This window comes from Panthera uncia (assembly GCF_023721935.1).
Source record: "Panthera uncia isolate 11264 chromosome B2 unlocalized genomic scaffold, Puncia_PCG_1.0 HiC_scaffold_24, whole genome shotgun sequence".
Taxonomy (NCBI): domain Eukaryota; kingdom Metazoa; phylum Chordata; class Mammalia; order Carnivora; family Felidae; genus Panthera; species Panthera uncia.
In genome coordinates, this window is record NW_026057580.1 from 9388991 (window position 1) to 9404897 (window position 15907).

General features: G+C 42.5%; 1 protein-coding gene across 2 annotated transcripts; it reads right to left on the reverse strand.

The window, feature by feature from the left end:
* Window positions 1-2518: 2518 nt before the first annotated feature.
* Window positions 2519-15479, reverse strand: LOC125938399 (DLA class II histocompatibility antigen, DR-1 beta chain-like). Of its 2 annotated transcripts, XM_049653505.1 has the most exons (6): window positions 15295-15479; window positions 8767-9036; window positions 4484-4765; window positions 3675-3785; window positions 3246-3269; window positions 2519-2952 (listed from the first exon to the last, which is right to left on the reverse strand). In XM_049653505.1, exons 1-6 carry the CDS (start codon window positions 15392-15394, stop codon window positions 2939-2941), a joined length of 801 nt encoding a protein of 266 aa, XP_049509462.1. In that variant the 5' UTR covers window positions 15395-15479; the 3' UTR covers window positions 2519-2938. The 2 variants fall into 2 exon arrangements, with proteins under 2 accessions (XP_049509462.1, XP_049509463.1); XM_049653506.1 differs by lacking the exons at window positions 2519-2952; window positions 3246-3269; window positions 3675-3785 and adding an exon at window positions 3803-3892.
* Between the last annotated feature and the right edge of the window lie 428 nt (window positions 15480-15907).

Here is a 15907-nt window from a genome sequence, read left to right on the forward strand (position 1 = left end):
CTGTCCTGGATAATGTTTCATGTGACCTTGAGAAGAATGTGTATTCTGTTGCCTTTGGATGGAAAGTTTTTTATATATCTGATACATTCTAATGTGTCATTTAAGGCCATGGTTTCTTTATTGATTTTCTTTCGGGATGATCTATACATTGATGAAAGTGGGATATTAAATCCCCTGTTATTGTATTGCTGTCGATTTCTTTCTTAAGATCTGTTAATATTTGCTTTATATATTTAGGTGCTCCTATGTTGGATGTGTAAGTATTTACAAGTGTTATATTCCTTTATCATCATGTAATGCCCTTGTCTCTTGTTATAGTCTTTGTTTTAAAGTCTATTTTGTCAACCTAAATATAGCTACCCCATCTTTCTTTTGATTTACATCTGCATGGAATATCTTTTTTCCATCTCTCCATTTTCAGTTTGTGTGTGTGCTTATGTCTGAAGTGAGTCTCTTGTAGGCAGCATATAGATAGGCCTTATATTTTTATCCAGTTAGCCACTACATCTTTTGGAGAATATAGTCCATTTATATTTGGAGTAATTATTGATAGGTATGTATTTATTGCCAGTTTGTTAATTGTTTCCTGGATGCTTTGTAATTCCTCCATTCCTTTCTCCTTCTCTTGCTCTCTTCCGTCGTGGTTTTAGACTTTTTTAATGTTATGCTTAGATCCTTTCTTATTATTTTTATGTATCTATTATAGTTTTTTGCTTGGTGGTTACTATGGAGCTTACATATAACAACTTTGAAGAGTCTATTTTAAGCTTATAACTTGTTTGGACACGCTAAAGTTCTAAATTTTACACTTCCCTCATGTTTTGTGTTTTTGATGTTACATTTTACATCTTTTTATCCTATGCATCCCTTAATTAATTATTGTAGTTACAGGTATTTTTACTACTTGTGTCTTTTAACCTCTATTCCAGCTTCATAAACTGTATATTAATCCACTGCTTTTACTATATAGGTACCTTTACCAGTGAGATTTATACTTTCATGTTTTGTTGTTACTAATAGTGTTCCTTTTTTCTTTCAATTCTGAATGATAACTTTGCTAAGTAGAGTATTCTTTGTTGGGAATTTGTTTCTTACAACATCTTCAATAACTCTCTGTTTAAAATTTCTGCTGAGGGTGGTCTGGGTGACTCAGTCCGTTAAGTGTCCAACTCTTGATTTAGGCTCAGGTCATGATCTCACTATCATGAGATTAAGCTCTGCATTGGGCTCTGGACTGGGTGTGGAGCCTGCTTAAGATCCTCTGTCTCCTTCTTCCTCTGCCCCTCCCCCACCGATGCCTGTGCACTTGTGTGCACTCTTCCCACCCACCCTCCCAAAGAAAAGATTAAAAAAAAGTTTCTGCTGAAAAATCTGCTGAAGTTTTATGAAGGTTTCCTTAATGATAATGAGCTTTTAATTTTTATTTTAAATATTTTAAATACCCTTCTCAAGTTCCCTGTTTTTTGCTGCTGCCACCAGGGAAACACTCTACTTCACCTGGTTCTGGTGGCCAGCTGGCCTGAAGTTTGCAGGTCCCCCACAAAGGTAACCAACAGAGAAAGAGTTCTCTAGTAACTCCCACCCTCAGGGCACAACAAGAAGCAACAGACCCAGGAGCTCAATTGTTCTGCAAAACAGGTTGATTAGCTTATCACCATAGCTGTAGCCTGAGCAGCAGGCTTCTAATTAAACACACATCTAAGGGGCTGGCTGTAAACCTTTCTGGAGACTTCAAAAGGCAGACATTATTCTAGTCTGAGAAGGGTGTATAAGCTCCTTTCTGTAAGATACTGGTGAGCTATAATAAGGCAAAGGGAGAGCACAGAGATTGCATCAACTGGTCTCTGTTCCCTGAGAGCACCTCTGTATACCCTAGAAGTGTGCCAAACCAGAAGCCTGCCCCTCAGGACAAATTTGCAAGCCAAATAGGCCTCTTTCTCAGAAAGACTGGGGGTGTGTTTCAGTCTGCTCCCTGTGCAGTATCCTGGGAGCATTCCTCCACCAAGAATCAGTCCCATAGACAATTGCCAAGAACTGCCTCTCTGATTGTTGTAGTCCTATGTGAACCTGAGACACAAGTCCCAGTGCCCTTGGAGCCAGGCAATTAAGGGACACCTCTTTGGGTGGCAGCTGCAAAAACCAGGTCACCAGGCATAAAATCCAGTGCACCAGACATATGTAGAAGCTCCCCTCTGGGAGATATTAATGCTGTAGAACACGGCAGAGGGATAGCACAAAGATGATGCCCACTGGTGAAAGCAAGGCAGAGGGCATTACAAGGATGGGAACTGCCATGAGAAAAGAAAAAATGAAAAAAAAAAAAAAAAAAAGGAAAATGATAAGAAAATAAGAAGAAAAGAAAAAAGGCAAATAAATAAAGGAAAATGTGACTAAAAAAAGATTGCACTTGCTGGCTTTTTAGCAAGGCAGAGGGGAGTGTGGGAAGATGGTATTTACAAGCATCTGTACCCAGAGTGTGTTCCCAGAGGCCCCTGTCCCTAAGACCAATACTTAAAAATAAGTCTCTTTCACGTTTATTTGAGAAAAGCTTCTAAAGACACGTGAGCAGAAGGTGAGTTCCAATGCAGGGGAGGCTGTAAGGGCTGCATTCACAGGGGGCCGGGAGAGAATGAAGATAAGGAACTGCAGTCAGTACTGGGGCTTCCAGGTCAAGGAGGGGGTGGAGGGAGCCATCAAGAAGCATGGGTTCTGCGGGGTCACTGAAGCCAGGGCAAACCAGATCCTGAGAAAGCACCGTGTTTGTGGAAGGAATATGGGCCCTTTCCTGGTTAAAGAGATGCTTTCTACAGGGTCACTGATTTACAGAGAACTAACTTTTAAAGCAGCAAGATCTCTTCCCCTAGCCAAGCTGGGAACCTTTTCACTCTGCAAAGAAGCTTGAAAAGAAGGTTCTTCCTGGAGTGTCAGCATCTCCACTTCAGCTCAGGAGTCCTGCAGAAGACAGAGCAGAGTGTTGTTCCCAGACCCACCTCCACAAGCAGCTTCCTCTCCCCTCTCTCAGGGCCTCATGTCAAAGCACCACAGTAAGAAGAACATATTTTTAAGTATCCTTGAACCAAAGCTACTTTCGAGTGCAAACCATTTATTAACAGGTGAAAAGAAGCTTTACTGCAAACTGTCTGATCACATTTCAGTCTTCCTATGATTTCTGTCTCCTGGCTTGTTGTCTCTACATCAGTTCTAAGAGCCCAAGTCTATCTCTACAAGAGGATTAAAGGCATTACCTGTTGGTGGAAGTCCAGAGTGTCCTGCAAGAGAGGGGGAACATATATACTTAAAAGTATGGCGGCAAGTCTGTCCCCAATACAGTGTCCCCAGCCCCAGAGACCACTCCTTAGACTTCTCTAACACCACCACCCACATCACATGATGGCAGGGCTGAGAGGAGAGCAGAAAGTGAGAGGGGTGACCTATGAAATTTGTGTCATACAAATCCACTGTGATTTCATTAGTGGTTCCTTCTGCATTTGCCCCTGGGATTCTACCCAAGATCTCCATGCGTTTCCAGGAAATGTCTGGATTTTCAGGAAATTTCCAGGTTAAAGAGATGTTTTATAAAGAGCCTCTGATACACAGAGAAATAACTTTAAAAAAGCCATATTTCTTCCCCTAAAAATTCTATGGGGAGTCTCAATTACCAACAGGTGCCTTACCTTTCTGATTCCGGAAGTAGATGAACAGCCCCACCACCAGGAAGAGCAGACCCAGAACAAAGCCCCCGATTCCACTCAGCATCTTGCTCTGTGCAGATTCAGACTGTACCCCTGAGAGAAGAAGCTAGTTGTAGTGATGTTTATCCCTAGTCCTCCTTCTCCAACTGAGACTCAGATTCAGAGCGTTGAGAATGGGGGAAGAAGTCTGCCTGAAGGTACTAGAATAATTGGACGTTACCATAAAAGAGATTTAAAAATCACACTGAATATATAATAGACTCAGGCAATGAAGTCGTTTTAAATATCACAGCTCTGTTAAATCCACTACTTCAACATTTGATGGAGGAGGAGCGTGGGACTCCATGAGGTTTAAGTAGCTTGTCCAGGGGAACAGAGCCAATAGAAACCTGAGGTGAGATTGGACTCTCCTCATGTCAGGAAGGTCCCTACATTGTAGATGACGTACCTCTTTTTAGGTCACAATGGGTAACTCAGAGCAACAGTGCCAAAAGCACAAGTCCAACCCGAGGTGGGGGGCTGGTGCCCAGGGTCAAGGGGGAACCATGAACTGTGATATCACAGGGAGGCTCAAAACAGGCATGACCTCTTTCTGCCTGCCAGGCATAACTGTCTCCCAAGGAGTAAGGTCTTTGTGGAAACAATCACTTGGCTACCCCCAGGGACCTGTGGCGAGGAGAACATGGAGCAAATGACAGTATGATGTGGGGAGAGGAGAGACCTAACACTCAGGGAAAGCAAAGTCCCCTCCCTGCTGGGTGAGGAACTTATGAGATCAGAAAGCTTCTCACTCCATTCCACGGTGATAGGGCTCGTGCGACTTGGATGCTCCACGTGGCAGGTGTAGACCTCTCCACTCTGAGGAACTGTTTCCAGCATCACCAGGGTCTGGAAGGTCCAGTCTCCATTACGGATCAGGCCTGTGGACACGACCCCAGTCTCCTCCTCCTGGCCGTTCCGGAACCACTTGACCTCAATGTGGCCTGGATAGAAACCATTCACGGAGCAGACCAGGAGGTTGTGGTGCTGCAGGGGCTGCGTCTTCGAGGGAAACACGGTCACTGTCGGCTCAACTAGAAGACAAGTGGTAGCGGGGCTAAGTGAGGACGACAGAGTGAGTCTCCCTGGCTGGCTGCCCTCCTGCCTCCGGTCTCTGGTCCCAGGCTGCATCTCGTGCAGGCCTCCCTCAAAGCTGGCCACGTGGCCCAGTACCAGCCAGTCTCATGAGTCTTGAATTCAATCCTGACAGCACAGGCCCATTAGAATCGAGAGGTGTTATGGAAATTTATGTGTTTTTTTTCCATAGTGTGAAACAGTTATTCATTGTTGAAGTGTTTACAAATCTTTGCCTGACATAAGATATATTAATTGAAGGTATCACATCTGGAGCTAGGCTGCCTGGGCTTAAATCCAAGCTCTGACTCTTATTAGTTGAACCTGGGAGAATTTTTAAATTCTTCTGTGCCTTAGTTGAGTCTCACCTACAAAGGGGAAAATATATTAACTTACCTCTTAGGCTTTTATGAGGATCGATGGATCTAAAATATGTAAAACAGTGGCTGGAACTCAGCTTTCATAATATGCTAGCTATTTATTGTTTTTGTTTACTTTGAGAGAAAATATGATTCAAAGCATTGTGAATAAATTGGGGAACAGCAGTTGTCTAGATGGGGATAAAAGGTAGGAAATCCAGGGAATGTTACCTCAGTGCACTCACACCTTAGAAAATGACAGAAATGGTTCCACCCTGGGAGGCAGGAACACACAGAGATGATTTTATGTATCTATGAGTTGAGTCTCAAGAAAAGCATGATCCTGAAGAAGAGCGAAAGAAGGAAGGAAAGTCATTCATTCAAAAGTTCTTATCTTTACACTCAGGTGATCCATCTCTATCCTTGGCAACAACAACAACAACAACAACAACAACAAAAAGCCACGTTTATTGGAATTGTTATTTTATAATTATCTCTTTTTCTCCACTGATATTTGAAGCCAGGGCAGCGTCTGGGATTCGTTAGTTTTGTGTTTACCATTTGAGACCATCTTTGACACTATCAGGCCCTCACTTAATACAATTGTTTTAAAAGAAATGGAAAACTTGGTGGAGAACATTTATATAATACCACAAAGTAGTAGATTTCAGATTGGTGGTGAATCATTGGCAACAATTTTACAGTACATTTCAGTAAGTAAAAATGTGTAAATTCTTAACCTGGAAAATAAAAAACAGAATGAGATATATACCCGAAAATGGTGAAAATGCTGAATCAAATATCAGCTAAGTGTTAATCTTACTACATAGGGAACCCATAAAATTACTGAAAAAAACTGGGATCTCAGAGATAATAGGATAACAGAAAATACTTAGGGCAGTATAATTGGCATATAAATATGTGAAAAAAATAGAAGCTTAGAAAAAAAATAGAGAAATTTCCAACTTAGTGTCAATATTGAAAGAACCTAATAAAGGGGACTGTGAAGTAAATTGTGTAACTACACAAAGTAATAGTATTAGCTACTTAAATATGATTGACATTATAAAAAGAGATACATCAGTATGTTAATGATAAGAATCAAAATTATAATTCAAAAGGTAGTTTTACAATCATTTCAACTATGTGTAAACATATTCTCTAAGAAAAGAAAAAAGTCCCAGGAAATTTACCTAAGAGAAGCCTTGGGGAGAGTAGAGGTGCCTCAAAGTTTCCCAGCCCTCAACAATTAGTCTGATATATTTTTTTTCTCAGTGAAATGCTTATGTACAGAGGCACACTTGTTTTAGGGTTTTCAGAATTTAAAAAAATTTTTTTAATGTTTATTTATTTTGAGAAAGAGAGAATGACAGAGCATGAGCAGGAGAGGGGCAGACAGAGAGGGAGACAGAATCCGAAGCTGGGTCCAGGCTCTGAGCTGTCAATACAGAGCCTGACTTGGGGCTCAAACTCACTGAGAGATCATGACCTGAACCAAAGTTGGATGCTTAACTGATTGAGCCACCCAGGTGCCCCTATCTCAGAATTTTCAGAATTAAGAAAGGCATGTGCTAAAACAGAAAAATCCTACAAGAGAACAGGCAGTTCTCAGAGACTGGCTATAGTAACATTTTTCTAGATATGGCTCCCAAGGCAAAGGAAACAAAAGGAAAATAAACTATTGGGACTACATCCAAATAACCTTTTGTACAATGAAGGAAATAATCAACAAGACAAAAAGGCAACCTACTGAATGAAAGAAGATATTTGAAAATTATATATACTATAAGGGGTTAATATCCAGAATATATAAAGAACTTATAAACTCAACACACACACACACACACACACACACACACACACACACACATCTGATTGAATGCCTGCCTGGCTCAGTAGGCAGGGCATGCAACTCTTGGTCTTGGGATTGTGAGTTTAGGTATAGAGAATACTCAAGAATAAACAATCTTAAAAAAAATTAAAATCTTAAAAAAATCTGATTAAAAAATGGGCAGACATTTCCCAAGGAACACATACAGATGGCTAACAGACACATGAAAAGATGCTCAACATCAACAATCATCAAGGAAATGCAAATCAAAACCACAATGAAATATTACATTATACCATTCAGAATGGCTAAAATACAAAAGATCAGAAATTACAAGTGTGGTCAAGGATTTGGAGAAAAAGGAACCCCCTATACACTGTTTATGGGAATGCAAATTGGTGCAGCCACTGTAGAACAGAGTATGGAGCATCCTCAAAAAAAAAATTAGAAATACCATATGATCTAATAATTTCACTCCTAGGTATCTATCTGATGAAAAAAAAAAACACTAATTCAAAAAGATATATACACTCCTATGTTTATTGCAACATTATTTACAATAGCCAAGATATGGAAACAACCTAAGTGTCCATCAATAGAAGAATGGATAAGGAGGATGTGGTACATATATACAATGGAGTATTACACAGCCATAAAAAATGGGATTCTTGCCATTTGGATAACATGGGTGGACCTAGAGGGTATTACGCTAAGTGAACTAAGTCAGACTCATAAAGACAAATACCGTATGATTTCACTCATGAGGAATCTAAAAAAACCACGTGAATAAACAAACAGAAAGCAGAATCACACCTAGAAATAGAAGAAACTGATGGTTGCAAAGGGAAAGGAGGTGGGCAATGGACAAAATGTGTGAAGGGGAGTGGGAGATTCAGGCTTCCAGTTATGAGATGAGTAAACCATGGGAATAGAAGGCACGACACAAAGACTATAGTCAATGACACTGTAATAGTCACGTATGGTGACAGATCGTACATTTGTGGTGGGCACTGATTAGTGTATAACTTGTCAAAGGTGTTATGTTGTACACCTGAAACTAATAAAACATTGTATGTCAACAACACTGAATGAAAAAAAATTAAGAAAAAAAGAAAGAAAGAAGGGCACACACATGTCAGAAACAGAGTGTGACTGGCCTCACATTCTCCCCACTCTTTTCTATCCTCATCTGCCTTCTGGTAAACATTCACCCCCAACTGGAGACACTGTCCTCTGCCTTCTCCATGTCTCCAATGACCTGCCCCAGTCAGTCCACCACCTCCAGCCCCTGTACTGTCTAACCTCTGCCTCAGAGGCCACCAAGGATGTCTGACACCCCCCTCTGCTCCCTCTCCCCACACACCCTCCCTCCCTGTCCCCACATCTAGGCCCACAGCCCCCCTCACACCCATTCTCTGTCCCCCTCACATCACAGGGCACCCCTCCCACACTGTCCCCACAGTCACACACGGACACACCACACTGTCCACATGGTCACAACCACATGGTCCCCAGAGTCACAGATGGACACATCCACGCCCTCCCCACAGTCACACACGGACACACCACACTGTCCCCACAGCCACACAAGGACACAACCACGCTGTCCCCACAGTCATAAAGGCACACCACACTCCCCGACGTCGCACTCTCGCAGGGATCCCCGTAACGTGCACTTGCTCAACACCCTGTAGGCTCACTGGGACCCAGTGTCTGTCTCACAGTCGCACACGCGCAGCCCCGGCCGCCCCAGCCCCCCTGCCCCGCTCACCTCGCCGCTGCACCGTGAAGCTCTCACCAACACCGTAGTTGTGTCTGCAGTACCAGTCCACCGCTGTCCGCCTCTCCTCCATGTAGTCCTTCAGCCCATTCCAGTACTTGGCGTCAGGCCGCCCCAGCTCTGTCACCGCCCGGTACTCCCCCACTTCGCTGTCGAAGCGCAAGTTCTCCTCCCCGTTATGATAGTGTCTCTCCAGGTACCGCACCCGCTCCGTCCCGTTGGTGAAATGGCACTCGGCCTTCCACATATTTAAGAAATGTGCTGTGGGGACAGGGCGACCCGGTCACCTGTGGGCTCCTGGAAGACACTGACGCCGCTACCCCTCGGGACTCCACCCGCACCCCCAAACCACCAGCACCCACGGCTCTTCTCTCCTCTGCCGGTGGGGGCGGGGGGAGGCGGGGAGGTGACCCCTCTCCTGGGAGCTTCTCCGGGTCACTGGGTTCTGGTTCAGAGGCGGACCTCCCAGCCTGAGGATTTGCCCCTCACCGCCTCCTCCTGGACGCCTCCCCCCGGCAGACACCCACCTCCCTCCTCGCCTCCCACAGCCCTTTCCTGGCCTGACACACGTCCCACCTGCGTCCCCCTCCCCCACCCCCACCCAACACTTGGTCTGGGCTGAGCTGGCTCAGGCCCCTGCCGCCCCTGCGAACCCAGAGAAGGGAAACAGCCCCACATCCCCTCCACTCGCAGGGCTTAAAATTTAGGGAAACTGATAGACAAAACCCAGCCAGGCAGGACTTTATTTACCTGGGGTGAGAAATGTCACAAGACAAGCCTGCAGTTCTAGAGCAGAGAATAACTGGATGATCTGAGTTTCCTTAGGGTGCCAGACAGGTGGTCTCAAGGGGGATGTTTAGGATGTGACAGGAAGGAGTAAGTAGATGTGAGCGACAGGGTGTGTGTGTGTGTGTGTGTGTGTGTGTGTGTGTGTTTGGGAGAAAGGAAGACACATTTCAGGTAAGGGTAATACAATGTGCAAAAGCCTGAAAGAGCTGATGGTGAATTTGCTTGGGAAACCAGAAGAAAAGAGTTCACTGAAGCACAGACAGTGAGAGGAGGAAAGGGAAATGATTAGGAAAGGAGAGTAGGAAAGGAGAAATCATATGGGGCTGGGCACTTAAAGCCTGAGGGTGATATTAGGATTTTGACTTTATATTACATATAATGGGAAACTATGAAGAGTTTTAAGGAGAGTAAAACTGTGATCCTAATACAGGGTCACAATCCCACTTCCGAATTTCTAAATCCAGGAAGCTCAGAAAATCAAGTGTGGTTTTTTTTTTTTTTTTTTTTTTGGTGCCAAAATTCATACGGCAAATATAATCTGATGAATTAAGGAGTCAAATGTGTCTCAGAGCTCTTACTTGTGATTCTGTAGCTTTAATATGTGTAAACATAGGTATATATGATATAAATGTATATAGATTTGGTGTTTTTGTCTGTATGTAATTTAACTGTGAAAATAAAGTTAATTTCTTTATCAGGACCCATAAAATGGAGGCCACCCCAGCATCTCACTCACATCCCAAATCTAAACTTAAGTCATCCTGCACTTACAGGAAACACCTGTCAAGCAACCTTAACAGATACCAATCACAATTCTCCAACTCAGGTTTAGCTAGCTTACCTGACTTTGGAAAGTCACACCTGCTCACCTTACAAGGAAATCCCTAACCTTCTAGCCAATCATGCACTGTCTCCATGTTCCCTCTTCTAATGCTCTATAAATGTTCAAATCCCTTGGGGAAAGTGCTCCACAGTTTGTGGGTCACTTTACTCCCCCATCCATGGATTATTTTGCCTTGAATAAAGGATATCACATAGTTTACTAAATTGATTTAGTTTTGTCATTTGACAATGCCAAAAGAGTTAAAGAATAACCCTGTGGTTAAAAGTGAGGGATAGGGGGGTCTGGGTGGCTCAGTCGGTTGTGCCTGACTTCAGCTCAGGTCATGATCTCACTGTTTGTGGGTTTGAGCCTCACATTGGGCTCTGTGCTTACAGCTCAGAGCCAGGAGCCTGTTTCAGGTTCTGTCTCTGTCTCCCCTGCTTGTGCTCTCTCTCTCTCTCAAGAATAAAATAAACATTAAAACAAAGTAATATGGATAAATGGAAGCTTCTGATATCATCAATGGTCTAGAAAATAGAATTACTGCAGAAATGTGAGGCATTGTACTGGAAAATATTTGTGTCAGTCACCACTATTTAAAACTTAAAAATGCAAGTTGTTGACAGTCGATAAAGACGTAATGAGCAAAAGCTTGTGAAATATTGAAAAACTTGGCTTAAAGCAAAAAATAAAAATGAAGAGTTGCACTTGCTTTGAATGAATAGATTCAACACAAAAGGCGGTAAATTTGTGCAACTGTCTAGTAATGAAACAAGCTAAAATTAACCATGGAATACTAAATTGGAGGATGAGTGTGTATATAAAGTGTGAGTGTAGAAATGTTAGAAGTAGTACAGTATAAAGCAGTTTTCAGCCTCAGCACTATATAGACATTTTGGGCCACATCATTTTTGTAGTTGTGGATTGGGGAGGCCTGTTCTGGACATAGTAGGCTGTTTACCAGCCTCCCTGGCCTCTACCCACTCGCTGTCAGAGGAAACCCCTAGTGTGAGAACCATAATTGGCTCCAGATATTGTCAAATAATCATGGGGCAAAGAAACAGGGAGGAGGGGTGGTGAGCTATCTCCGGATGACAACCACTAGTGAAAACCATCTGGAAAAAACTGGTGAAAAAGTCACTGTTAATCATGAAGAAGCTGAAAATTACATGGAAAAAAGTTCCAGTATCATACCTCTTTAAAATCTTGGTCCTACATGAAACTTACATTTTCAAAAAATCTAGTTCTAATGGAGAGCTGTTTTTCCAGCAAAATAAATGTGTTCAGGACCAAAGTTTACTGGTTTCTTTGTCTTGGCAATCAGCTGCTGTTGTATTATGATTTATAATAAGAAATATATACTTGGTCTTAGTCTGAGTTTCTGGCACAGAACTCCTGAGACTAGAAATGTCCTAAGTGATAAGAACAATAAAGGTGTCTTTTGTTATGTTGATGTTATGTTATGTTATGTTATGTTGATGTTATGTTATGTTATGTTATGTTATGTTATGTTATGTTGATGAGGTGACTTTTGGATACCGCTTTGGGAACCCTTGTTGTCAGGAGAATCAACCAAGTGGGTTGAAACTTTTAGTCCCATCCCCCTGACTTCCAGGGAGGGCGGAAATGCTGAAGCTGGAGTTCCGTTATCATGGTCAAGGATTTAATCAATGATGCTTATGTGATGAGGCCTCCATAAAAGCCCAAAAGTCATGGTTCAGGGAGCTTTTGGGTTAGTGAACAGGTGGAGATTCTGGGAGACTGGCATGCTTGGGGAGGGCCAAAAAGTTCTGTGCCCTTTCCTCAAACCTGCCCTGTGCTCTTTTATTCTTATATTTTAGGTCCAGCTGCTTCCTGATCCCAGAGTACAGTCTTTCCCTGAGATCAACTACTCAAGAGTTATCTCTAATCCATCCTCCATTTCTTTAGCTCCCATTCTCTTTTCAAATGCTCCAGTCCAGTTTCTATTTTGGATATTCGACCGAATCTGCAAACATCAAGTCCACCAAACCCAGTTCACTTTGCTGTCACGTTCTCAATTCACCCACCTCTTGGTGGTACTTACCACAACCGGCCATTCCCTCCTCAGTGAAGAAAACTACTTTCCTTGACTTCCATGTGTTGGGTACCTTTCTCAGTAACCTTGGCTAACTCATTGGTTCTTGCCCTCTTCTGTCCCTATGTGACCTCCTCTACTTTCCTGGAATTTAACACAGCACATGTGTCGATGACACCAACATACATGCCTCCAGATCTGGCCTCCTCTTGAACTCTCTCTCTGACCAATGAGAGTTCCACATAAATATCAAAAATCATTTCAAACTTGGGGCGCCTGGGTGGCTCAGTTAAGCGTCCGACTTCAGCTCTGGTCATGATCCCACCATTCGTGGGTTTGAGCCCCACGTCAGACTCTGTGCTGACAACTCAGAGCCCGGAGCCTGCTTTGGATTCTGTGTCTCCCTCTCTCTGCCCCTCCCCTGCTCATGCTTTGTCTCTCTCTCTTTCTCTCTCTCACTCTCTCTCAAAAATAAACATTAAAAAATTTTAAAGAAGAAGTTAAAAACAATCATTTCAAACTGAAAGAAAGTCTTTATTTCTAATGACCACTTCAAATAATTTCCTCTCTCAGTTTTCCCTATCTCAGTAAACAGCATCAGCATCCACCTACTCAATATTGAAGACAAAATCCTTAGGGATAAGCTTGATTTTCTACCTACCCACCCCACCCGTTTAATTCATTAACATGTCCTACAAATATCTGTCCCATATCTGTTCACTTTGCCTTTACTACTGTCTTTGTCACCCACTACCACACTAAATGAAGCCACAAGTATGTCTTCCCTGGAGAATTATATCATGCTCCCAGATGGTCTCCCTGACTCCATTTGTGGCCTTCTACTTTCCAATCTCCACATGGTGGCTAGAATTATTTTTTTAAATATAAATGGACTCACCTTTATCCCTTATGTAGCCCCACATATCTCTCTAAATAAAAATCAAATTTCTTACCATTGCTATCAGGATCTAAGATGATTTGGCTCCTTTTGTCCTCTCCAACCTTATCTTATGTCACTCTCCAACTTCCTTGCTATGCTTCAGCCACTCTTGCCTTCTTTCTGTCTTCTAAACTCAGCAAACATTTTCCCACACATTGACCTTTCCCCTGTTCCCTCTCCCTGGAACACTTGTCCCTTAGATCCTTCATATGACTGGCTTCTTCTCATCACTCATGTGTCAACTAGTGTCACTTTTCAGGGAGAACTACCTACCCATTGTGCTGAAGTCAGTGAAACCAGTTCTCTCCATTTCACAGTCCTGATATATTTTTTAAAGAGCATTTATAGCTCTCTCTGGAATTTTTTTCTTTTTTGTTAAATATTTATCCTATTATTGTCGTTAGGTAAGTTCCATGACAGTAGGGCCTTTCTTTCTTATCCAAATAGAATTCTCTGATCCTAGAACAGAATCCGGTACATAACAGTTGCTTAAGAATATCTGTGGCCCAAATGAAGAAACCCAGTGTTCTGGGACCTGATCATTGCAAGTATTCTGGAAGTATGAAGGGGCTCAAGCTCCAACATTCTTTTATTCTGATAATACATTAGATCTCATCTGCTTCCTGTGAAAAATACAGACAAACTTCCTCTTTCTATTTCTACTAGTCAGAAGACACATTCCCAGGTAAGAAAAAGTGATTTTAAGGAGAACACTTCATTATAATTCATTTCATCCAATGGATCTGTGATAGTGCTGAGGGTCTGGGCAAACAGTGGGGATTTTCAGTAATGGTGATGACATAGCTGAAGAAAGAATAGGGAGGAACTGGAAGTAGAGGGAAAAAAACATGGCTAATTAAGGAGAGGGCATGATGAATGACCCTACAAACTTTGGGGCTAAGACTCCAGGGGGCCAGTGAGTTCCCTTGACTTTCAGCCCCAGGAATATAAACAACCTTCACACCACTGGTAACCTGCTCAGGGTGTCCAGTTTGAACCATATGAAATTGCTGATACTTGACTATTTTTGACAAATACAAATAGAATTTCATATAATTTTTTCTGTATTAGTTGAATACCTTCTTGTGGGCTCAGGCCAGAGAAAGGGGAGATGTAGGAGAAGCTGATAGTATAGAAAGGCCAAAATAGATTCATAATGAACACTAACCTGTGGCAGGATTTTAGAAGATAGCTTAAGTTCTTTAAGGCATCAAAGAACACCCAGGGATGCTCCTTACCTATAGGGTCATTTCAAGTACTAAGGTTCTGTGCTTCAGTTCTAGGGTAGTCTCCACAGGAGAAATAGAGGGAGAAAAAATCCCAGCATCTGTCAGAGAATCTATAGCACAGGGATACAGGTCTTACAAACCTTAGGGTTTGGGGATAAAGGATAGGGAAATAATGGGGGAGACCCTTTGATATATCTTCACATATTAGGGAGAGGCACCAACATCAGAGATCCTGCTGAGGCCATAACACAAGTTCTTCTAAAAGAGATCTTTCTAATCTCTTTTGACTCCCCATAAAATTTTCAGACAGACTTACCCTTTTTCTGGCATAACTCAACATAAAAAAGGGAACAACTGGATGGGAAACCGTTTGGACACCATTATTTCTAAATTTTCTGAAGAACCTGAAGAAAGGGATGGAAGGCTGGAGAGGTTTTATTAGAAGAGAAGTAAGAAGAAATGGCCTATATATATGGAGGCCCCTTCTGAAGCTCTTGTAGAAAGGACAAGCGTGCAGGCTCTTTTTTTTGTGGAAAGAATGGAGGATCCATATAAAAAAGATGGGTGGTCACTGAAGAAAATGTCAGAAATTTCTAAGGGACCTGGCCTGGATGTGGTGACAAAGCTAACTCCCTTTCTACCTCTACCCCACAATAGCTTATGCACCAAGGTATGTACTTACGTGGGGTATCCCTGGCCCAAGCCAGGGGAGGGCTCAGCACCATCAGCATTACCATCAGAGCTGCCATCAGGAAACTTCTAGGGAACCACAGGCATGCCATGTTGGAGAACAGAGAGGACAGGGTCTGGGGAGCAGGCAAATTTCAGTGAGGACTAGGACCATCCTTCACCCACATCCGAAGTAATACCAACGAAGGAATTCATTTTTGTTTCTGGATTGGGTAATCTCTGTGTTGAAAACCAATCAGTCTCAGAGATGAAAAGCATCATCTGTTGCTGGTCAGAGTTTCAGTATTAAGATCCAATTTTGAAACTTAGAATTTCCTGAGTTAGAAAGGTTGGTTTAATTTAGTACCCTTAAGGGTTGATCTAGTTATATGTGAAACATTTTTGGACGTCTATGGTGAGCCAATTTTGTGCTTCACACAAGTTTGAAACTCTAGGAGCATTTATTTCTCTCACTGGAAGACAGAGTTGTTTCAACAAATGTACTTGTGAGTGTATTTAGGAGCTGAAGGGGTGGTGGGAAGAGAATTGTAAGTCAGAAAGACCTTTAATCTTGTCCTTTTTGCAGCATAACATAGTGTTGTAGGTTTGGGGAAATTACTTAACCT

What these genes read in the sequence shown, in the direction of transcription:
- LOC125938399 (XM_049653505.1), bottom strand. Translation starts at nt 15,394, where the DNA reads ATGGCATGCCTGTGGTTCCCTAGAAGTTTCCTGATGGCAGCTCTGATG. An exon ending in CTTCACGGTGCAGCGGCGAG is followed by an intron (nt 4,766 to 8,766) that starts GTGAGCGGGGCA and finishes CTTGTCTTCTAG; the next exon opens with TTGAGCCGACAGTGACCGTG. An exon ending in CTACTTCCGGAATCAGAAAG is followed by an intron (nt 3,270 to 3,674) that starts GTAAGGCACCTG and finishes CCTCTCTTGCAG; the next exon opens with GACACTCTGGACTTCCACCA.